Source organism: Hylaeus volcanicus, chromosome 6 (assembly GCF_026283585.1).
Source record: "Hylaeus volcanicus isolate JK05 chromosome 6, UHH_iyHylVolc1.0_haploid, whole genome shotgun sequence".
Taxonomy (NCBI): domain Eukaryota; kingdom Metazoa; phylum Arthropoda; class Insecta; order Hymenoptera; family Colletidae; genus Hylaeus; species Hylaeus volcanicus.
Genome location: NC_071981.1, coordinates 8,738,374 through 8,763,013, shown reverse-complemented (window position 1 = coordinate 8,763,013; position 24,640 = coordinate 8,738,374). Strand labels below are relative to the sequence as shown.

Sequence of the window (24,640 nt, the reverse complement as noted above, 5' to 3'; positions counted from 1 at the left end):
CCCGCCAGCGGACGACCCCCTCCGACGTAGCATCCCTTCACCGCCAAGATGGGCGCTGAAGCGACTACACGAGGACTTACTGAGGGCCGTGATTATCGGCTCCGCCTGGCCTACGGCCAAGGAGCGCGGGGCAAAAGAGGGGGCTTTGTGGATCTGGAACACGTTGCAAATGATTTGCAACGTAGCTATGCTCCGGATCCGCGAGCAGCCCCCGAGGAAGTCTGCGTAGTGGTGGACGGGCGAGGTTGCCGACCTCAGAAGAACGGCCGGTCGCACCCGTCGCCAGTATACCCGTGCTCGGCGCCGCCATTTCTTAGGCGGTAACCCGGAGTGGAGGAGAGTCGCCGAACTGTACGGGGTGTACAGGTCAGCGGCTGTGGCTCTCAAGCGCGCGATAGCCGCAACCAAGGCCAGAGCGTGGGACGAGCTCCTGCTTACCCTCCGTGACGATCCGTGGGGGCGCCCATACAAGGTGGTGCTTGGGAAGCTCCGCCCTTGGGCGTCTCCTGTCACGGAGAGATTAGACCCGAAATTCCTGGGGCGCGTGATTGATACCCTCTTCCCCCTCAACGATGGGGGAGAGGGTGGGTTGGAACGCGCCCCGAGTCCGACTATTGAATGGTCGGATGAATTCCGGGTCACGGAGTCTGAGCTGTCCCGAGCTATCGGGGGGCTCCGGGCTAGGGGCAAGTAAGCTCCCGGCCCGGATGGAGTATCCGGTAGGCTGCTAGCTTTGGCCTTGGGAATCCTCGGCCGGGCGTACAGGAGCGTCTTGAACGCTAACCTGAGCCAGGGAACCTTCCCCACAGTGTGGAAAAAGGCGTGCCTGGTTCTCCTCCAGAAAGGTGGAAAACCCGCAGAGTCTCCCTCTGCGTACCGGCCGGTGTGTCTTCTCGACGAGGCGGGCAAGCTGTTCGACAGAATCATAGCTGCCCGCCTCCTCGAGCACCAGTCGCGCGGTGGTCCCGACCTCAACGACAGCCAGTATGGCTTCTGGAGGGGGCGCTCGATGATTGACGCGTTAGAGCGTCTTCGCCTCCTCCGGGATGGGGCTGTCGCTAGGGGCAGGGTGTTGATCGCTGTTTCATTGGATATATCCAATGCTTTAAACGCCCTGCCCTGGAAGGAGATAGTAGGGGCGTTGGAATATTTCCAGGTGCCCCCCTATCTCCGGAAGGTGGTTCGGGACTATCTCCGCGGCAGAGAGGTGGTATTTACCGGCCGGTGCCAGGTTGTGCACACGAGGGAGACACACCGCGGGGTTCCGCAGGGGTCGGTCCTCGGACCGCTTCTGTGGAACCTTGCTTTCGACGCGGTGTTGCGGGTTGCCCTCCCCCCTAACACGGGTGTCATCTGCTATGCTGATGACACCCTGATTTATGCAGAGGGGGAGGACTGGAGTGGAACCAGGCATGCTGCTGAGTCCGCCCTAAACTGTGTTGTCGGGAGAATCCGGAGGATGGGACTGACCGTGGCCGCCGCAAAGACCGAGGCAATCTGGCTGTACGGATTGTCTCGGGCGCGGCAGCCGCCTTTAGGTCGGGATCTCCGGATTCGCGTCGGGGATACCTCCGTCGACATCAGACCCACCACGAAATACCTGGGTCTGGTCGTCAACGGACGCTGGCGCTTCAAGGAGCACTTTGACCTCCTGGTCCCCCGAATGGAGAAGGCGGCCGCCGCTTTAGCGCGGCTGCTGCCCAATATCGGGGGGCCGAAGTTGCGGATTCGTCGCTTGTACGCAGAGGTGGTGCGGTCGATGGCCCTATATGGGGCCCCCATGTGGCACCGCTCGCTCGAGGCCAGCAAGCGCAGCCACGCTCTTTTTGAAAGAGTGCGGCGGCGGCTGGCTCTGCGGGCCATACGGGGATACCGCACTATTTCTGCTGAAGCGGCGGGCCTCCTGGCCGTGATTCCGCCGTCCGCTCCGCTCGCTGCCCTGCGGGGGTGGAAGTCACGACCATGGAGGTAGAGGAGGACGATGTGCAGAAGCGCCAGGCCCGGAGGGACACGTTGGCCCGGTGGAAGCATGAGCTTGCTTTATCCGGCCGTCCGATTGTCCGGGCCATCCTGCCCATATTTGAAACATGGTGCAGGATGCGGGGAAGATTGACCTTCCGCCTCACGCAGGTGCTCTCCGGGCATGGATGCTTCGGAGAGTACGTGCACCGGATGAGGCGGGAGCCGACAGCGCAGTGTCACCACTGCGTCGAGGAGGTGGACACGGCGTGCCATACACTCGAGGAGTGTCCGGCATGGGCCGCGCCGCGCCGTGCCCTAAGAGCCGCAGTGGGTGGGTGGGACCTCTCGCTCGCGGCCATGGTCAACCATATGGTCTCGAGCGAAAGGTCATGGAAGGCGGCGGCCTCCTTTTGCGAGGAAGTTATGTCACAAAAGGAGGCCGCCTAGCGAGCCCGGGAAAGACACCCGGGCTCGGCAAGGAGGGTGTGGGCGCGGGGACGTCCCTCGCCCTAGTGCACGCCTCTGCGTAGTGGTATGAATGGTGGGGGGCCGCGAGGCCCCCCCCCGCAACGACATGTGCCTTGCACGGAGGTGGCGAATGTGGGGGGCCGGGGCGTTAGCTGACCCTGGCCCCCGGAGGGGATATAATTCCCCTCGGGACGGGCCGAGCATGTGCGGTCGGCCCGTCCCCACTTAGACCACCGGGTCTTGTGGCGGCGCATGCGGGGTGGGGTGGGGAGGGTCGGGGTGTGCCGGATCACGCCTCCGACGACCCTCCCTTACCGGTGTCGGCGTCTTCTTGTCCTGGCGTTCAGGGAGCTCATAGATCCCAGAACCAGTACGGACATGAAGACGCCGGTGGCTGTGGGTGGACCGAGCGGGGGCTCAGGAAGCCCATTCTGACGGCCCCAGGGATGGGGACACCGGGCGGGCCCCTCCGCCCGTGGTCTTATAGAGTAGGTAGTGGGGGAGGCTGGTACCCTCCCTCCGGGATTCATGTAAGCTGGGAAGTGTCCTGCTGAATATCCGCGTGTTCCAGGCACTTCCCATATAGCTTAGGTGGGTGTGGGGTTTTACTGGGTAGCCATCGCGGACGGGTGCGCCTCCGGCGCTCCACTCCCCGATGGTAGTCCCACATAATCTCGGTTTCCCCCCCGAGAAACCAAGGTATGCGTAACGCAAAAAAAAAAGGGTCGTCACAGCCTCAATTCGGGTACCAGGCGGTCGAAGTGCCCCTCGAACCGCCAGCGGCTGTCCAGGATGAGGCCCAGGTACTTATGCGGCCCTCGACTCGGACAGCCGCATCACCCACACGGATCCAGGTCTGGGGGACCCGCCGCGACAGAGGTAGCCCATGGAACATGACCACCTCTGTCTTTTGCGGCGAGATCTGGAGCCCCAGAGCCCGGATACTTGCGACTACAATCGCGACCGCAAGTTCTGCCAACCTATGAACTCTGGTCCCGTGCCGACCCACCGCGATGATCAATGTGTCGTCTGCATAGCAGACCACAAAGACACCGGATGAGAGGAGCCCGCGCAACACCGAGTCGTACCCCAAGTTCCATAATAGGGGTCCTAAAACAAACCCCTGTGGCACTCCTCGGGTGACCCTCCGACGCATTGGCACCCCGCCTCTGCCGGGGTACTCGATCCACCTGTTCGACAGGTAGTCGGCAGACCAGTTACTGGCCACCGTCGGCAGGAGCGGCTGCGGGCTCTCCTCCGGGTCTATCGGAAAGAGGGTATCCACGACACGCTCCAGAACGGGAGGGGGGGGGGGCGGCCGGGCGCATGCGACCCAACACAATACGATATGGCCGCCTCCATGGATCCCTGACCTCGGAGTAGGTCATGGCGCTGCTCGGGACTACGGTAAGGGATACCGCCGCTCTCTTCGGCGCACGCGAAGGACGAACCCGCCACCCATTCGGAGCCTCAGCGTTCCGCGCCCCGCGAGAGCGACAGCGCGCCGCCACCCTACGCCTCTTCCGACGCCCGAGCACCTTCGACCACGTCTCAGGTGCCGGACGGGGCAGGGAGGGCGCCACAGGCGCGGCTGAAGGCCCCGCCCGGGACGCAGCCGGGGCAAGCGCGGCACGCGGCCGTTCTCGACCCGGCAAGGCTAGAGCAGGAGGGGCAGTACCGCCACCGGCTCTCCTCTTCCCGTCCTTCTTCTTCTTTTAGCGCTTCCTTGCCGGCAGTTTCCAGCCCGTCCCGGGGCGACTCCCCACTCCTGAAGGGCCAGGGTCCCTCGCAGGCGGGACCGGCGCGACCCGCGACACCCGGGGAGGAGCACACCCCGCGGCGGCCGCCGACGAAACCGCGCTCAGGCGCGTCGCGAGGCGCATCTCCATCTCGGCGCAGAGGCGACGGATGAGGCCCTTGATGTCCATGGCACCGATCGCAGGGCACGTGAGCCCTTAGCTACGCAACCGTCCGCTCCAACTGTACCTCCGGACCGAGGTCTTGGCGCGCTTGGCCTGCTCGGTGGCAGCGTGTCTGATGGTGACCGCCACCACCCGCAGCCGGCGCACCAGCGGCCCCTGGAGGTTGTTGGAGCATCTGGCAATCTTCAGAACCGCCTCCGAACTCTCGTAAATACGAGCGCCCAGTTCGGCGGTCGGCGCATGTCGCATCTCCGCCGCCAGCTCCTCTTCGCCCTTCAGGGGCTTGCAGGACCTGGAGATACGGATGGAGGACACAAAGGGGATCCACGACGTCCATCACCAGGTCCAGCTCCCTCTCGCAAAGCTTCTGCTCACTGAGCTTACGCTTCGCATCGGCGAGGTCGACATGATTCCCTGTGGTAGGGGCTCGACCTCGCTTCTTCTTTAACGAGGACTCGAGGGAGCGCGCCGACCACACCGAGCTGACTAACCCGTCAGAGTCAGCGCCGTCGTCGAGTGCGCCCGCCGCCGCCAGGAGGCGGCCGGAGCGAAGCTCCCGTCCCTCCAACCTCCCCAGCCGAACGACAAGCTGGGCAAGGAACACGTCCTCGCGCACCCTGATGCCGGTAGACGCCGCAGCGGAGGAAGTCCCCTCCACTGACGTCTCTTCACCAAGCGCATTGCTGAACCCGGGGGTCTGGTGGTCCCCCCCGGGATTCTCCCAGTCGTAAGATAACGACGCGTTGGAGCCTGGTCGACTACTCCTCACCGCGCTGGTACTGAGGGATCCGTAACGCCCTCTGCACCGTAAACATTCAATCCTTGGTTGTTCATGTTCATAGTCAAGGCACCCCATTGTGGGTGGGCGCCGTACCCATGCCTTCAAAACTTGCCTTGTCGTCAACCAAGGGTCCGCCAGATGCCAGCTCACCGTGTTCGCTCTCCGCATCCAGCAAATCGATTCTCGCAAGCGAGCGCCGACTACTGAAGCGGAGACCCAGGAGCCCCACGAGGAGGTGCGGTGAGTGGTCTTGACCAGACGCAGCCCGCTAACTTCGCCGAAGTTCCCCGCCCAGGAAGACGCCAAAGCGCCTCCCTGGTATAAGGGAACATCAGCTAGGTGGTGGTTTTTAACCCGACCTGGAGGTTTGTGGAAGAGGCATGGTGACCTCGTCTAACTACCCCAGTGCCAGGAAAGCGTGCGTCCAGCCTCATGCTCCCTCTTGGTGTAGTACCTTGGTCTGTCCCGTGCTCTACTCTTTCCCTTACTATTAACTTCTGTTCTACACCCTGCGGAGTAGGGGATCTGTGCAGTATCATTTATGTACGATTTTTCTGCGAGATGCCTCTCAATCCGTCTGGTGCCTGCCTTGCTGATACCTTGTTCTGTGGCAAGGGACACCACCCCTTCAGCATTGCTGCCAACGTGCCATATCACTTCCTTAGGTGTTTTGTCCGCGGGGGCCTAGCCCCGACTCCCCAGCTGAGGGTATTCCGTCATAGACGGTCTTTCCTGCCGGGGAGCTTCCCCTATCCGCAACCTGGGGACGCGCCACGTAGGGGTTCACTTCCCCTCCTATTTGGACAGCCAAACAGGTGCGTGGCACATTGGCAGCAATGCTGACTCGGCCACAGTAAGGATTATGGCTCGTTGACAGAAATGTCGGCGGGGTCACAGCAAAGGACATCCACCATTGTACGAAAAGGGGTCACGAAACCATGTAAATGGATCCAACGACCCCACGGAAGGGGTGGTGTCCCTTGCCACAGAACCAGGAAACAGTAAGACGGGCACCAGACGGAACAAGGGACGTCGATCAGAAAATCGTATACAAATGACACTGCATAGACCCCTCCCCCCCCCCTCCTCCGCAGCGTGCAGAACCAAAAAAAGAGCAAGTGAGAGTTGAGCACGGGACAGGCCAACGTACCACCCACGGACCAGGCTGGATTTCCAGTCGGGAGGGGAAGTGAACCCCTACGTGGCGCGTCCCCGGGTTTCGGATAGGGGAAGCTCTCTGGTGTGGTGGACGGTGGCTGAGAGGCCGCTTCCGCTTCGTTGGGGAGTCGGGGCGAAGCCCCCGCCGACAAAACACTGGTATGAATGTGTGTGTGAATGGGCTGCGGTCGGTGTCTCATGGATATTCCCGATAGACTAGCCAAGAGGGGAGTAGTAGCCCCCCGACCAGGGCGGAGAGTGATGTTAGTACCTGACCTCTGCGGTAGTAATAAGGGTAAATATAAGTCCGGCGCACCTCGGTGCGTCGGCAAAGGTCCCGTGGACCCGCATGTTTAACGTTGGAGAACCGCTCACTTAGCCGCTGACTGGAGCCAATCTCGGGGTTGAAGTGGGATTACCGGCCGCAGGAATGGAGGCTTACCTGGTCAGTATTGCCTCATACCCTGAGCTGCGGGGGGTAAACCGTAGCACCGTCTAGCTCGAGGTTTGGGTCTGGCATCCACTCGGATTGGGTGTCGCCCACTCGATAGGAGTGACGTTAAACCTTTTGCATCATTTATGGCGCGGGCCTATCCCGTAACTTTTTTAGTAAAGTCATTTCCGGCATCGATAGGGTGTGACCGCCTGACAAAGCGCTTCTCGGTTTCGGTGTCGTTTAAATGTTAGGGTTTTTTACCGGTGGAAGGTCCCCTACTGCGGTAGGGGCGGCATGGTGCCCGAAGCCGAGGAAAACACGCTCATATAATATGGATTTATTTGAAAATTGTCTCGGAAAAACCGACGGGAGGGAGGGGATGGCACGCCCGGAAGTGCTAGTAGAGAGGTTGGATGCGACGGCATTGGCCGCCTCATCCTTATCTGCGACGCCAGGACCTGCTATGGCCTAGGAGAGACAGTTACGGCTAGCTGGCACAACGGGGTTTAGCGGGACCGCTACGTCGAGGGTCCGGGTGAGAACCCGAGCGGCATGCAAGACGCCCCAGGAGGAGGGTCAGTCAGTTGCGGAGCAGTCGACTGCGGGATCCCGCTGCGTCTCTCCAGCGAGGTCCATGGTATCATGTATGTTGGACTCGCGGAAGAGGCCGGGAGAAAATCGTCTCGACGATTCCGATGAGGAGGAGCATCGGCAGAGCAAGAGAGCAGTGAAAGACCCCTCCCTCTCCACACATCAAATGGCCGCAAGCCTGAAGTCCCGGGAGACAGGCTTCATTCTGGAGAAGTTTCTGAAGCACGTGCGGGGTGTTGAGAATGCGGTGTTACAGAGCCGCAATCTCAAAGGCACCACCGTGCGTGACCTTAAGGAAGCGGCCAGATTTGCCAAAGCGGCGTTCCTTGAGATGATGCAGAGAGGGGGGCTGCCCTTCCGGCACAGAATGTGGAGTTGGACTCCCTGCGGGAAGAGAATGCCTCCTTGAAGAGGCAGATAAATGAGATGGTGGCCTCCCTCAAGGCGATGAGGGAGGAGCTGATGGCAGTGAAAAGGTTGGCAGTAGATCCAGCTCTGCTGCCAGCTCAGCTGTCGCTGCCGCCGTCAGCGAATGCTACCACTCCGCCTGTACGGAGAGAGATGGCGGGGAAGAGGAGAGAGGAAAGCCGGCGCCTGCCAGCAACTGAGGCTTCTACCTCGGCTTCGGGTGAGGACCTGCTCCTCAAGAAGATCGGGGCTATGCTCGATGCAAAGTTGGCCCCGATCAGGAGAGGACAAGCCCTCCTCAATGAGGCAGTTTTGGGGGGAGGGTTAAAAACTCCCCTTCCTAATCCTGCGGAGGAGGGTAAGGCGGAAGTGCGAAAGAAGAGGAAGAAAGGCGGAAAGGGAAGTGGGGAGGCGGCAGAGAAAGGAAGCCCCTCGACCCAAACTATAACCCTACCCCATTCGAAGGCCGAACCTCCCCGGTTGCCTCTCTCTCGTAAGGGTCCCTCGACGAGTCATTCTCCTCCCCTCCTGTCGGGTGCCCCTGGCCCGGTGGCGTGGGTGAAAGTGATTGGTCTGCGGGCGAAGGCTCAGAACAAAGCGGTAGCTCCGGTCCAAACTAAGCCCGAGCTGAACAGGGCTAAACCTCGCCACAGGGCCACCGGCCAGGGGTTGCCGTAGCACGCAAGACAGCAGCAGTCACGCTGACCGTGCCGGAAGGGTGCAAGGTCACCCTGGCCGAGGCTATGAGGAGGGCGCGGTCGAAAATACGTCTCAAAGACCTCGGCATTGCGGAGATCCGCTCCAGAAGGGGAATTACCGGGGCTCTAGTTTTAGAGATTTCCGGTGCAGATGGGGCGGAAAAAGCGGACAAACTAGCCGCCGCGATGATCGGGGTCCTTAAGGAAAGTGGGGTGAGGGTCGCCAGGCCCATAAAGACGGCGGATATCCGTATAAGGGGCCTGGACGATTCCGTCACCTCGGAGGACGCAAAGAGGGCTGTAGCAATCCACACCGGATGCGCCCAGGAGACCGTCAAAACAGGGGAAATAAAACCTCAAACGGCTGGCTTGGGCACGGTGTGGATACAGTGCCCCCCCCCCCCCCCCCCCCCCCACTGCTGCAAAGACCCTGGCAGAGGCCGGGAAAATACGGGTGGGGTGGTCCACTGTCCGGGTGGAAGCGCTGGTGGCGAGGCCTTTGCAGTGTTTCCGGTGCCTCGCGGTGGGACACGTGAGGCAACGATGCACTGCGGCCGGAGACCGAAGCGGCCAGTGTTTCAAATGCGGGCAGGAGTGCCATCGGGCGAGCGCCTGCCCGGCAAGCCCCCACTGCAGCACATGCGAGGAGCTGGGCAGGCCCCCAGGGCACAGGGCGGGGAGCATGGCGTGCCCCCCGCCCCCGAGGAAGGAAAAGAAGAAGGCGGGGGAAAAGGGGACCCCAAGCAAAGCAAAAGGAGCTACGGGAGTGGCAGCGCCGGCCACCGTGGTCCCGAGTCAGGGGATGGAGGTGGATGCTTCGTCACCTCCGCCCCCCCCCCCCCACGGGGGAGAGCCTGGGCGTTGTGCCATTTTCAGGCACCCAGTGATGCTCTCCAACCTCAATTGCTCCCGCAGGGCGCAGGACCTTTTGGCCCAAATAACGCGGGAGCAGGGGGTTGGAGCAGTGGTCGTCACGGAGCCCTTCGTGGTCCCTGACTCCCCCTTTTGGGTCGGGCGTAACATACAACAGGGCTTCCCCCCTGGCTCCGTGGTCGAGCGAGGTCGGGGGATGATAGCTGTTAAGTGGGGAAGGTTTCTGGTCGTTGGCTGCTACTTTTCGCCCAACCGGAGCCTCGCAGAGTTTGGGGAGTACCTGAACCGGCTTGGGACCCTCGTCGCCCCATTCATGAACGGTCCGGTACTGGTCCTGGGGGATTTCAACGCGAAGTCCACCAGCTGGGGAAACCCCAGGACCACCCCTAGAGGTGAGGCTCTGGAGAGTTGGACTGGGGGGATGGAGCTCCGCCTTATCAACCGGTGCTCCGTACCCACGTGCGTGCGGTGGAATGGGGTGTCTGCAATAAATCTTACGTGGGCATCCCCGTCTGCCGTGCGCCGAGTGTCCGCTTGGCGGGTGGCTGAGGATATAGAGAGTCCGTCCGACCACCTCCATATTTATATATGGATCCATAATTATATGGAGGTGGAGGCCACCCTGCCGGGGAATACCCCCCTGCAGCAGCCACCCCGGCAACCACGAAGTGGGCACTGGGGAGACTAGATAAGGACGTCCTGAGAGCCGCTGCTTTTGCTTGCGCGTGGCCGGAAACGATTGCCACGCGCAGCGCGGTAGAGGAGGTGGAGTGGTTCCGGGGCATCATCGGGGGATCACCCCCCGAAGAGGCAAGTGTACTGGTGGTCGGGCGAGATCGCGGATGCACGTCGTGCATGCGTCAGAGCCCGACGCCAGTATACCCGCGCTCGGCGACGCCGTCGTAATGATAGCGAAGCTGACGCAAGGGTGGCCTCCCTGTACAGCGCATACAGGGAGGCCCAGGTGATCCTGCAGCGGATGATCGCTGACGCCAAGGCCAAAGCCTGGGAGGAGCTCCTGGGTACCCTGCAAAGGGACCCATGGGGGCGCCCATACAAAGCCGTCATGAGTAACATGCGGCAATGGGCGCCCCCCTTGACGGAACGACTGGAGCCCGATTTCCTAGCGCGGGTCATTACTACCCTCTTTCCCCCCGATCACGAAGGGGGGAGGGATGACCCGCTCGAACCGTCTCAACAATGGACGGAGGAACTCGAGGTCTCCGGTCAGGAGCTTTCCCGGGCAGTCCGGAGGATCAGAGACCGGGGCCGCAAAGCCCCCGGCCCAGACGGGATCCCCGGACTAGTCTTGGCCAAGGCGCTGGACGTCCTTGCCCCACCACTTAGGCAGGTGTTGACAACATGCCTGAGCCGGGGAACCTTCCCCAGAGTGTGGAAAGCCGCCAGGCTGGTGCTTCTCCTCAAGCCAGGTAAGTCTGCAGAGCTTCCCTCCGCTTACCGGCCGGTGTGTTTGCTCGACGAGGCGGCGAAGATCTTTGAAAAGATCATTGCGGACCGCCTCGTGGAGCACCTGTCCCGGGTTGGTCCCGATCTAAGCGATAGCCAGTACGGGTTTCGGAGGGGAAAGTCGACGATCGACGCTATCGATCGGGTCGCCTCCCTCCGGACCCAGGCTGTTGCTGGGGGCAGGGTGTTGATCGCGATATCGCTTGATATTAGCAACGCGTTCAACTCCCTGCCCTGGAACAAGGTAATGGGGGCGCTAACGCATCATCGCGTGCCCCCCTACCTCCGAGAGATCATAAGGGACTATCTCCGGGACAGGAAGATAGTGTACCCCGGCCGGTACAGCGTGATGCAGAAGGAAGCAGTGCACCGCGGTGTCCCGCAGGGATCGGTTTTAGGACCGCTACTGTGGGACATCGCATATGACGAGGTGCTGCGGATTGCCCTCCCCCACGGCGCCAGCGTGGTCTGCTACGCTGGTGCTTGTGGAGGGGGATTGGTGTGGAGGAACCGTCGCCCGGGCGGCGACGGTGGTGGACTCGGTGGTGGTTCGGACCCGGAGACTGGGGCTTAAAGTGGCTGCCGACAAGACGGAGGCAATGTGGCTGCATGCACTGCCTCCGAGACAACAGCCCCCCCAACTCCGGATCCAGGTGGATGATCCCTCGGTCGAGGTCAGGCAATCGATGAGATATCTTGGCCTGATGGTCGACAGCCGCTGGCGCTTCGTGGAGCATTTCGGTCTCCTGGCCCCCCAAGCTGATGCGAGCCTCGTTATCGAGGTTGTTGCCCAATATTTGGGGGCCCGATGAAAGGATCCGCCGCCTCTACGCGGGGGTGGTGCATAGCAAGCTCCTATACGGAGCACCCGTGTGGTTCGCCGTCCTTGCGGCTAGCCGTCGCGGCCAAGTATTTGCGCTTGGCGTGCAAAAGCGGCTGGCCCTGCGAGCCATACGGGGATATCGCATCGTCTCCGCGGAGGCGGCTACTCTCCTTGCGGGGATTCCGCCACTGCACGTGCTGGCGGCGGAGCTGGCTGGACTGTATTGGTCCAGCCGCACCGCCGGCGGGGGAGAAATAGCGTCCCTGCAGGAGAGGACCGAGGTGCTGAGGCTCCTGGCCCGACAACGGACAAGGGCCCAATGGCGGATTGAAATTCAGTCCGCCAATACAGACCGTCCGATAGTTCGGGCCCTCTTGCCCATACTCGAGGTATGGTGCAGGAAGCGGCCAAGGTTCACCTACCGGGTGACGCAGGTGCTGACCGGAAAGAAGGGGTGTTTCGGTCAGTACCTGCATTCCATCGGAAGAGAACCCACCGCCGAGTGTCACCATTTCGAGGAGGCTCTGGACACGGCGAGGCATACGCTGGAGGAATGTCCGGCATGGTCGGCGCCTCGTCGTGTCCTAATAAGCATCGTAGGAGCGGACCTCTCGCTGTCGGCCTTGGTCGACCACTTGGCCGGTGGCGGGAGTCCATACAGGGCCGTGGTCTCCTTCTGCGAATATGTAATGTCGCAGAAGGAGGCCGCGGAGAGGGAGAGGGAGGCCGACCCCCTCTCCGCCAGAAGAAGGATGGCCTCCGCGAGGTCACGACGTCGCGACGGCCGCCGACCCTCCACTAGGGGTCGATGAGCGAAGGGGGGGGGGATTGGGAATGCAAAGCCTACCCTCCCCCCTTGAGCGCTGTGATACGCGCAGCTAGAGGGGCCCTCCTGTCCTCCCGCCCCCCGGGGCCGGAGCCCGCCCTCCGCACTCTCCTGAATCGCGCGCGGAGGCCTCTTTCCTTGGCCGAGTATCAGCCCATTTCAGGGCTACCAGGACGAGGAACGGGGGCTGCTGGGTGGAGCGAGCTGGAGACTCGCGAAGCTCAACGGGCAGCCGAGGGAAGGGGTGGTGCAAGTGGGCAACCTGCTTGCACCCGATAGAGCTAGATATTTGCTGGGGAAGCCTTTCTTCCCCCTGGGCATGGGACCCTCAGGGTCACAGGCGGAGGTGGCTGGTAGTGTTCCGTAGGAGTTCCCAGCCACCTTCAATTAGCTCAGGATAGGTTGTCGTGTGGTTTTTAGTGGGTAGGGCAGGCCCTTCAGGCCGCCTAGTCCCACATAACCCCGCCTCTTTCCCAGGAGTAGCGGGGTATGCGTAAAGCATTTTCCACACGTATAAAAAAAAAAAAAAAAAAAGGCCAAGGTACCACACCAAGAGCTAAGAGCGGGAATATCCAGTACTTTACTCACCGTAGGCTTCCATACCTACGGCTGACGACGTCTGAGTCCCCCCGCTCGCGTCCCGATCAGACTCCTCAGAACAGGAAACGAAGAGCAAAAGTAACAGAAAGTACGCAAGGCAGAGGGACGCGCTGACTGCGCCTCAGCGCGCCCAATGAAACAGAATACAATAACCGTCTCTTAGAAAAGGGTCCGCGCATCTCCTCACAAGATGGGAGGAGTTCGGATCTAGGACGGGTATTGACCGTCCGACCGAATTACACCATCGTAGGAAAAGGGGTCACGGAACCACACAGATGGATCCAAGAACCCTGTGGAAGGGGTGGTGACCCTTCCAAACAGTAGAAACAACCTTCCAGTGCGAAAAGGGGGAAATCAAAGTTGGTGTCCCTGGAGCGGGTGGTGACCGTGAGCTACCCAAGAAATTCGCCATGTTTTCGGGGTTGAGAGTCACGGGGAACATAAGAATAATCCAGACTAACACCATTAGAATAGGCTCGCCGAGTAGGAAAGAGTGGCAGCGAGGACGGGTGGCAAGCCTGAAGTCGCGTCTGATCATCAGATACGCTGTGGGAACCCCTCACCCGAACACTCCTCCCTGTCGGTTTTAAACAAAACGGAATTTTAGAAATAGGACTAGAAACGACAAAACGAGATAGGTAGAAGCATGTATAAGTCGGTAACTCTTGCACGGACGAACGGTGGCGAGCCTTCATTCGAATCAGGGCCCGAGAGGGATAGTTACACAAAAGAGGCGGGGATGGAGCCTTGCAAACCTGCGATTAGTTAGCTAGAACCTCCAAAGGAGGTGGGTAGGGGCAAGAAGGTCGGGGGAGTGCTAGGGACTAAAAGGGAAGGGGGGAGGGGTGTAGTAACACTAAAAGGGAACCAATCCAGGCAGAGATACGGATACTCTGACTGAGAACGAGGATCGAATAACGACCTCAGGCTTAGAATGACAGGGGGTGGATAGGACTCTCAACTCTGATTCATGGTGTAAAGGGGAGAACAATGCAGGCTGGTACTGCAGGTCCAGAGGGATGTGGATTGCTCGACATTCAACTCAGCTTCGGCATTACCGATAAATAGGTAGAATGGCTCCGTTCCAATGATGGACCACCCCCAGCAGAGTAGCGTGCATGCTCGAAAGGATAGGCCCGGGTCCAAGAGAAAACGAGGATCGCCCGAAACGCGGGGTCAAAACAGGAAGCCGAGGTAATGAGTTCCCACCTGGCCCAAAGCTCCTCACTTAGGCCAGGTGTGACGATGGACACGCCACGCAAAGTGCCACTCGCCCGAGAGAACACCGGGGAGTGCACCGGTGGTCCCGCCCGGCTAAAATGCGAAAACTATGCGAAAAGTAGGATAGAGCTCAATGCTCATATCTATCCATTTGTCCCTGTCTCTATCCATGATTCATTGTATGTCACAAACGTCACATTTTCCCGTTTTCAATCATAAAAGTATTGACCTTTATTAGCCCTAAATCTAAGAAGTAACGAGTAATTTCACTTTATTACTTGAAAATTTTCTTCGCATAATATCAAGTAGAAGATACAACCTTAATCATATGTTTACAGCCATGAAGCTCCTGATGAAGTACACTTGTTCGTAGTACACTTGTTTTGCTAATACCATCTGCCGTCTACTAATATGGCGGTTTTTTGTTATTCGCTGCTAGGATCGCAATCGTATTTTCATCAGAAATAGCAGCTTTTGCTACGTTACGTTTAGTAACAATAAAACTTTCGGTTCGTCAAAGCGATTCACGAATTCTCTCAAATACGGCTTGATATGGCTGATTTCGTTCAGAATACCCTTCAGCGTAAATAGCTTTAGCTCTTATTGCATTTGTATGGAACTTACCATAAACTATAAAATAATTTTTAAGAGAAAATATAACCGACTTCGAAAAAATATTAAAATTGCACTAAAAAGTATGAAATAATTTCTAGTTAATTGATATGAATACTCACCAGTTCTAGATATAATTGTTTAAAAGTATGAAATAATTTCTATTTCATTTATATTAAATGATATTGAATAATATATTAAATTTCTATCTCCTTTACATTAAATTATGTTAAATAACCTTTTCGTAGTCGGCGCAATATCAAAAATTTGTAATTTCTGCTTGAGTTAGTTCTTGGTGAGGGCGGCTATATTGAATGCTGTTAATGTATACATGTAAACTGTGTACGTGGAAGTCCGGATCCGTCCTCTGGGGGCTGTTGCTGGCAATATACTTCCCGAGAAAAAGAGGACTCAAAAGCAAAACTCCTTACAATTGCTCAAGACTAGAGTTTTACGAGGTTTCTGAGTACTTGCCTCGATGAAATGTAACAATGGAGAGGACTTGTCTTTGCATTCTTTTCCCTGGTCGGCCGTGTGAGGGTTCGTTAGAATAAGAACCCCCACCAATTGTCACTGATACTAATAATGAGTTATTAGGCGCCCGTTTGTCGTTTTACAAACCCATCACCTTCGTGTGGGTGCAGGTATGGCCGTATAACCGGGGTACTGTCCTATGGAAAGCTCAGCCAGACAATAAATGTCTACGTAAAAGTATTGTTTGTGAGGGTTTTATATATTTGTTTTGGCGATGCGAGGAGGGGGGGGGGGGGGTTTATATTGCATACAGATAATATATGTACTACCTACTTGAAAATACTGTCTGAGTAGGTTTGCGGCATTTTTTTGGGGAGGCTGGGGGTGGAAATACTGGTTACTGCTAATGTATATACTCTGTCTATGAAAATAACGTCTGAGTAGGTTGGGATAGTATTTGATAGAGGTGGGGATATTGAATAATATTAAGGGAGTGGACTCCCGTGCCTTGTATGTGCTGGTACGCACTCACATAGCTCCACATCACTGTATACGTGTATACGTACACGGAACTGCAAGGGTTCCGCATTGTCCTATTTTTGTCTCGACAATGCAAATTTGAGACCTTTCAATATCGTTTCCGCTAGATAAATGTTCAAACTACAGCACCAGCTCCCATAGGTACTCTACTTTTGCTTTTTTCTGTCATAATTAACAATATTCGGCAGCATGGTGCCGGCCATGAAGGCTGGCGAGCAGCCGTGCCGAGACACACTTATACATGCAACGCCTGGTGGCATGTCCGTGTCCCTACGAGTAGGCTGCGTGATGCCGCGATACCTGAAAGTAAGGGTCTAGCTGAATAAGCGAGACTTTCAATATTACGAGTGTCGACCATACAAGAGTCGGAGGCATCATAGAAGCAGCGTAGCACAGTCGTTGGAGTGACAGATTGCGAAGTCGATCTTTTGCGTTGGACGCGGTTCGTTCCCGGTAGGAGTTACTTATTTTTTTTTTTTACTTTTTCTTCCGTGGAGTCCTGTTTCTCCGGTAGTCTTGGATCTCTATGTCGCTTGCTTATAAAGCCTACCTTACCTTACCAGCATCATATTTTGAACAGCAGAAATTGCATTCAGCTCCCCTACTGGCTAAAGATATTTAAAGTAGGTATGATAATAGCAATAATTTAAGGGCGTAAGTTTTGTCCCACCGACAGAAAGTCAAACCAAGTTTGGTAATTTTGAATGTAACCCAGATAGCACCGAACGTCCTATGGACGTACATAAGACGTTCCTGTTCCTGTGCTATCTGGATATACAGTCATTATTTCATATTCGCAATAGAATATTTTTTTCCGTAGATAAAACACATATTTATCTAATATTCGCAACAGAATATATGTTTGCACACGTAAAACAAAATGTTTATCCAATATTAGGAAAACAATATTTTTTGTACATATGAGATGTGATATGTACGTAATATTTGGAACTATTCAGAATTACCTAGTAAATTAATTCTAACTTTTAAAAAAAAAGTTCAAGTCATTTAGACCAATTTCAAAGAAAGGAATTGTGTTTTAAAAAGTGTCCGAATATTAATGCGAGTCACTATACATATAAGCCTAAAATATGAGTCGGTTTAGCAAAGGCGTTTATGGGTAAGTGAGGAAGCAGGTTGCGTGTGGTTCGGAAATCGTGAGTTCGAGATTAAATAAAAATTGAAAGATTTGTTTGTCGTTTTCATGGAATCCAGTCACAAGAAACAAATACAGTTAACTAAAATCTACCAACAAAAATAAAAGAAAATATATAAAATTTAAATTTAATTTTTTTTTAAATCTCAATTTTCTAAATTTATTCAACATTGTCCAAATATTGAATACACACATCTTCTAAACATAAATTTCATTTTAACGTTCATTTCGATCGTTCGGAAAACGTTTTGGGAATGTCCACACCGAACGTCCTAGGGACGTACAGAGAACGTTTTGGGAATGTCCACACCGAACGTCCTAGGGACGTACAGAGAACGTTCTGGGAATGTCCTCATCGGACGTCCCAGGGACGTACATAGAATGTCCACGCCGGACGTCCCAGGGATGTCCTACGATGTAACTGGGACGTTCCAAGAACGTTCACAGGACGTCCTTGGGATGTCCTACGATGTAACTGGGACGTTCCAAGAACGTTCACAGGACGTCCTAGGGATGTCCTACGATGTAACTGGGACGTTCCAAGGACGTTCACAGGACGTCCCGAACGTTCAGTACCGGACGTTTTATGGACGTACATAAGACGTCCCTGTGCTATCTGGGAAGTAATTTTTCATTTTGCGCCGACTACCGAAAGGTTATTTAACATAATTTAATGTAAAGGAAATAGAAATTTAATATATTATTCAATATCATTTAATATCAATGAACTAGAAATTATGCCTCCTCCCCATTGCCAAAACAAATACATCAAACCCTCTCAGACAGTACCTTCACGTAGACAGTATATGTGTATAAATAAAAGAAATAAAAATTTAATATATTATTCAATATAATCTAATATAAATGAAATAGAAATTATTTCATACTTTTAAGCAATTATATCTAGAACTGGTGAGTATTCATATCAATTAACTAGAAATTATATCATACTTTTATTTCATACTTACAGACGGAAACCTGTCCGGCAGCAAAATGTAAAGGTTTCCATCGATTTCGTCGAATTCAGACCGAACATACGTGAAATAGTATAATTTTGCAATAACAAGTGCAATAAAGTGGTAAAAAATGGAAGTAGGTCGAATTCTTTGTAAGCTTTTAAGAGCCACGAAGCCCTACCAGATGCAAGAAGATTTATCCCGATTGGTCAAGCCGTCTCGGTGTAATCGAGTAACATACATAAAAAAAAAAAATACATGTCGAATTGAGTAACCTCCTCCTTTTCGAAGTCGGTTAATAAAACATATCAACTTTTTCGTCATTAAAAAATTTCATTTTTGCTGTATCTGCCTGGTAATTACACACATACGCCGAAGGTAACTTCAATACTGGATCACGAACATGATAGAAAATTTCGGATCATGATAGTGTTTGTCAACACGACAACATCTATCAGGTAAACATCGTTATCCTGTGGAAATCTGTGATAAGGTGGAATCTCCTACTTGATATTACGCGAAGAAAATTGTCAAATAATGAAGTGAAATTACTCGTTACCTATTAGGTTTAGGGCTAATAAAGCTCAATACTTTTTTATTCAAAATTCGATACTGTGCCATATTTTTGTATAAAAAAATATAATATTCTATTTAACCCTTTTAGTGCCGTAGGCCGATATATCGGCCCTCGCTGCACTGGCGAGAAGTGCCAGAGCCGATATATCAGCCCGCGCCTTGTAGCGCTTTCCTATTCGTATTGCGGAAGAACTCAATCTCAAAATAAATGTATAATACGTTATAAATGGTCTAATTTCATTATGGGAGAGTTAAAAAAAATAGTTTTTCATTTTAACTAAAAAATAATAACTAAAAAAAATTTTTTTTTTATTTATGTTACTATAATGAAGTATTATGCAAAATTACATCATAAATATATTTATGACAACATAATTTTGTTTCAGCAATGTTATATTACCTATAACAATTACGTATTTCGAAAGAGATAATCCGTCCAGCGCTTACCATGTACCTTCCAGTTATTTTTTATTTTTGTTATGTAATATTATTTATCTTGTTACAAAATATATTGGAAATGCAGAGTATATACTATGTAATAAATGGTCTATATAAGATTATGATGAAAAGATGATTTTTTGTATGTGGAAATACGTTTTGTAAGAGAGAACTCAATTTTTACTTTCTTCATGATCTTGTATACCTTTGTTATTTATATAATTTTCAGTGAATTTAGAAAAACTGGTGTCATTGTTTTGTTCTGTATTTCGTCCTTAATATACTGCTTTTTGAATCATGTAAATATTGTTTCTTGTTTGGTTTTTATGAGCATTTTCCCTAACCCTAGTAAAACCGTGAAATTCGGCCGGTAATTCTCGCATAGGCACCTCTTTTTCGCCTGGCACTAAAAGGGTTCAAAAAACAAAATTGTTCTTCAAATCTCCGAAACGTCATCACCCGTAAAAAAAATTAACACACTGCATAGTGTACCCTTTAAAACCATGTGTAACTTTTGTACATAAACTTTCTTCGTGCAACGCATATTTTGTAAGTTATAAAGCTGCACACGTTGCATGGACCACCCTGTATATACAGAGTGTCCCCAAAATGTTGTAACACCTTGAAACTTTTTCCTTAGCGAAAATGTTGTCTGAGGCTTCGTTTAAGAAATATTAACAGAAAATCCCGACCCTACGCTACCGCGGGCGCTCCACAGGCATACTCGCGCTCTGATTGGTCGAGGTTTTCTCAAATCATCCTCCGAACCACCCCTTTCAAAGAACTCCAAGATTTTTGGGACACCCTATTCCATTCGTAACATTTTTCGTATCTTCAAACCGAACTGAGATACATATTTAGGTAATCTGTTTTTCGTAATTTACCCTATATATTAAAAAATTTATTAATTTTATTGAGTTTATTTTCATCAAATTAGATTTAGTTTCGTAATTAATTCACTTGCTCATTTCCATATGTAATAAATATATACCACTAATAAAAAATGTTAGGTATCATTATTGTCTAATCAACTTATCGAATTTCTTATTCTTATTAGTATAACATTTTTTATCGCAACAAGAATGTATCTCATAGCCTTAAAATGCATACAAGTTTTATTAAGTAATTTATTCAAAAGCAACACAATAACGAATCATTTATCACAATTTGAAATAAGTTTACTGGACAGATAATTTCTCTGAATATATACATGTATGAATCTTAAAAATTGTATCTCAAATTAAAACATTATCCGCCATATTTGTACAATAGAATTATACATTATCTTAGTTTTCAGATTGCGGTAAAACTTACAAATAAGAAAAAACTTATTGTACGAATTAGTAAAAATACAAGAAGAATTTTTTAGCTATATTCTTTTGAATCTTTTATCGTTCATTCTAATTCTGATATGTTCGAATTAGGATCACTTACCACTTTGATTTTTATACATTCAAAAGAATAAAGCTTTCACACATCGTGACATTCTATTTGCGATATAAAAATATTTGAAATCTATAAGTGTACAATGATTCCATGGAAGTATGCCATTAGAAATAAAGTAAAATTCATTAGGGCTCAATGAAGATTACAATCATTATAGACTGATAGCAAAGCTTCTAAAAATGACTTATCTTTACTGCTAATACACACGTCGTCGAACATATTAACCCTTTGCACTATAATTGTTTTCTTAGTTTGTTCTCTGCCAACTTAGATGTCATTTTTCTGATTATTCGGAAAGAACACATAATATTAAATTATCTACTTTATTGTTATTTACATTTTTTTAAGGAATTAAATATTTAGTTCAACCTCCTACATGTAAAAATGACTTCCTGTCATAAGTTTCACAATATTGCTCTAACAAATATACAACGAGCCTCCAAGTATGAGAATAAACCAATACCAACAATGATCAAATTGCACATAACATATCTCTGGAAACATTTTACATTATTTAAAGGGATAAGATATATGTTCAATTCAATGCAATTATTGATTTATTTGAACATTTGATAAGGAATATTAATATTATTATGATGAAAAGTGTATAGTATCAGACTTCTATGTATTATATATTTTCAAAGCATTTTTTTAATAAAATTGTGTAACACTAATTTGTTTTATCGACTGTATGAAGTGTTCTGTCAGAGGTGATTTAAGAGTTTCAGGAAAAAATAGTTTTGTAGTTAGAGGTGACATCGTAGCGCAAAGGATTAACTCCACATTCAAACAATTTCATGAATTGTGTCTTTTACAAGACAGCTATGTAAAACATTCGCTCTTAAGAAGCTATTCCTTCTTTGTTTTTTGTATGGAGACGCATATGTTTTTTCAAATTATCGAGTCTGTTACACCGTCGATCACAGAAATCACATTGATAAGGCATTAGATTGCTATGAACCACAACGTGACCGTTCAGGTGACTAATTTGTTTGAACCGTTTCCCACAAATGGTACAAACGTATGGTCGTTCGTTCATGTGGGCGGACGCAATGTGTGTTTGTAAATTCGTCTTCCTCACGAAGGTAGCCTTGCACACATCGCATTCGAATGGTCTCACGTTAGCATGGATGGCTAGATGGGATTTGAGGACATTTTTATGCTTGAAGTTTTTCTCGCACAAGTGACACTGGAATGGCCGCTCGTCATTGTGTACTTTCTTGTGGACAGAGAGATGTGCCAGTTGTTTGAACATCTTCGCACAAATTTCGCATTGATACGTTCGTCCTTCTTCGTGAGCAGCACTTATATGACGCCGCAAAGTGTCCGCCAAGGTGTAACGTTTCCCACAAATTTTACAACGAAACGGACGCTCGTTCGTATGAGTCATAAGGTGCCCGTTCAAGTTTCTTTTCTCGAGGAATCGTGCGCCGCAGACATCGCACTGATACGGTTTTTCTCCATTATGCACGTACATGTGCTTTTTAAGAGAGTTAGAGAGGCTGAATCTTTTTTTGCAGACCGTGCATTCAAATTTCCGTTCGCCCGTGTGAACTAACATATGAGACTTTAAGTGCCCCGTTTGTTTGAACCGTTTACCACAAATTATACATGCAAATTGACGTTCGTGAGAGTGAGTAAGTATGTGTCGCTCCAGCACACTCTTAGTCGTGAATACCTTGTTACAATTACCACATTCGAACAAGCGAAAAGCTTCTTTCGTTTTCGAGATATAATCCTCCTTATGCGACTGAGTGTGGACTTTTAACAAACCCAACGACTCGAATTTTATACCGCAGACCGCACAGTGAAAAGAACGGTAATCCTTGTGCGTCAATGAATGTTGACTGAGGTGTCCTAATTGTTTGAAGCTTTTATTACAAATTTTGCAGATGTAGGGTCTCTCGTTCGTGTGAGATCGCATGTGCCTTTTTAATACGCTAGGAAAGTTAAATTTCTGTTTACAGTATGTGCAACTCAGAGTTGGGTCTCCGTTTACTTTCAGCGAGCGATTCTCTGTAGAGTTTCGTTTTCTTTCTTTCAGAGAACTAGAATTCGTTGTTGTCTTAGGATCCTCATCCGTAACGGTGGATTCTGTTTCACTGATATTTGTATTCGATGAATAATCCAATTTGGATGTTTCCGTGTCTAATATTGTTTTTTCCCGAGAATCTTTACTTCTTCTCGTACTACTCAATCGAGATTGCTCATTTTGTCTATGAGACTGTTGCATATGCTTCTCGAATAAACTGAGAACGTGAAATGTTTTTTTACATAACTTACATTCAAACTTTTTTCCTTTCACATGTATCTTCATATGATTCTTCAAGTGACCAGGTTTCATATATTGTTTTTGGCAGATTTTACACTTCAAATCATGACTTTCGGAAACTAATTTTGTTTTATTATCTACCGTCGATTCGTCTTCAAATACTGAATCCTCCATATGCATATTCAATGGTTCACTTTTAACATTAACAAAATTGAAACCAGTAGTACCTTCTGCAAGCTCATTCTTGATTGTGCAATAAGAGTCACTATCATCGTCTCTAGACTGATAAAGTAAGGAATATTTATTAATTTAGGAACAAAAATACACTAATTACTATATCGCTTATATTATACTTACACTATCCATGTCACCGATACCTATAAAATTTGGATCTTCGTTAAACTCTTCAGTCTCATCTTTTTCAATATCATTATTTTTATTAGACACAAGACTAATCCATTCTTCTTCCGTCCATATATTTTCTTTTGCGGGTATACCGTTAGTCATCTTCTGAAATTCTTCATGTACATTCCGCCCAAATAATATATCATAAGGAATTTTTCCATTGTCACAACAAAACGTTGTATTTTCAAAAATCTGAACATGTTTCAAAGCCTCATACCATGTCTTTGATGGGTTCTTTTGCACCCAACGCTCAAGTAAATCTTTAAAATCTCTACTGTTTTCTTTGTTCTCTGAGATTTCTCCATGAAGTATAATAAAATCTTTCCACAAAAGACGTAACTCCTGTACAACTTGTTCTGCGAACTTGCGTCCATTAGTGCTTTGCAAAACTTGTGGCGCTCCAATAATGGCCAATGTATCTAAGAGTTTTCTAGCTACTTCGCTTGCAGTATTTTCATGTAAACCTTTTAACACAATGAATTTAGATATCTGATCCTCGTAAACAAAGAAATATTTATAGTTACAACTTAATTCTGTTGGCATGTCTATTACATCAATTTGTCCTCGGTGATATAATTTTGTGTTTAAGGTATTACAATGAGAATTCATTTTTCCAATTTTATAACGCTTCTCTATTTAATGCAATTTGCTTATAATAATCTAAACAATTCAGAGCTTTATGTAATTATTCAATAACATGGATAATATATTTGATAAACACAATATCACTAATTTTTTTTATAATCTCTTTATGGCTTATCATAATTTATAAACATATACTTTTTGTGGAGGTAGACAAATAAAATTCCTCTTGGTAAAAATTTAGTTCACATTTAGGAAACTTAATACTGATTTTTCCAAACATCAAATCAAATATTTTGTCTGTCACAGTTTTCAGTTTTAACATTTCCATTGTTTACTTCTTTGATTCTTGGAACTCTATTGAAGAAATAAAAAATTAAATAAAGCGTGCTGTTAAATATATATAAATCTCATTTAAGATTATAAAAGAAATAAATATTGTCGACAAAAAAGGAAAAAAATTTGCGTGTTTAAAAATCATTCAGCTCGTATCATGATTTACGACTCCGTTTACTTTATCGGCATTTATGTGCAATAATACTTCTTTTTATAAAGTTTCATTTCCAGGATATGAATACAGTCAACATTCAAATGAAATACATGATTTAAAAAAAATAACACAGTGCGGAATTCTAACCTATGCGATCCATCGAGAGACTCATTTTTCAGGAAAGTGACATCTCTCGCGTGTATTTTTCAGGATACGTGCTCTCAACTTTTCGAATTGTTTCAATTCATATTTATCTATGGAATGCAAGTTTTTTTTTACGCTTTCAATTCAATAATTAATGTTCACTACTCATCTGTAAACTCTCTCGTTTATCATTTTTATAGCGAGTTCTCATCGTTGCAGCAAGATGTAAATTGACAGAAACAGCGGAAATGTTTATTTGCCCACGTGTATCTTAAACTTAAAGGCTGGTTTCAATGAGGAACATTTTCCACTGAC

The 24,640-nt window shown here is 49.9% G+C and overlaps 1 protein-coding gene across 2 annotated transcripts; it reads right to left on the bottom strand.

The window, feature by feature from the left end:
* Positions 1-20,142: 20,142 nt before the first annotated feature.
* On the bottom strand, positions 20,143-24,632 carry LOC128878393 (zinc finger protein 569-like). 2 transcript variants are annotated; one of them, XM_054126551.1, is made up of 4 exons: positions 24,329-24,632; positions 23,890-24,048; positions 23,062-23,769; positions 20,143-22,986 (listed from the first exon to the last, which is right to left on the bottom strand). In XM_054126551.1, exons 3-4 carry the CDS (start codon positions 23,716-23,718, stop codon positions 21,274-21,276), a joined length of 2,370 nt encoding a protein of 789 aa, XP_053982526.1. In that variant the 5' UTR covers positions 23,719-23,769; positions 23,890-24,048; positions 24,329-24,632; the 3' UTR covers positions 20,143-21,273. The 2 variants fall into 2 exon arrangements, with proteins under 2 accessions (XP_053982526.1, XP_053982525.1); XM_054126550.1 differs by having other exon boundaries at positions 23,062-24,048.
* Between the last annotated feature and the right edge of the window lie 8 nt (positions 24,633-24,640).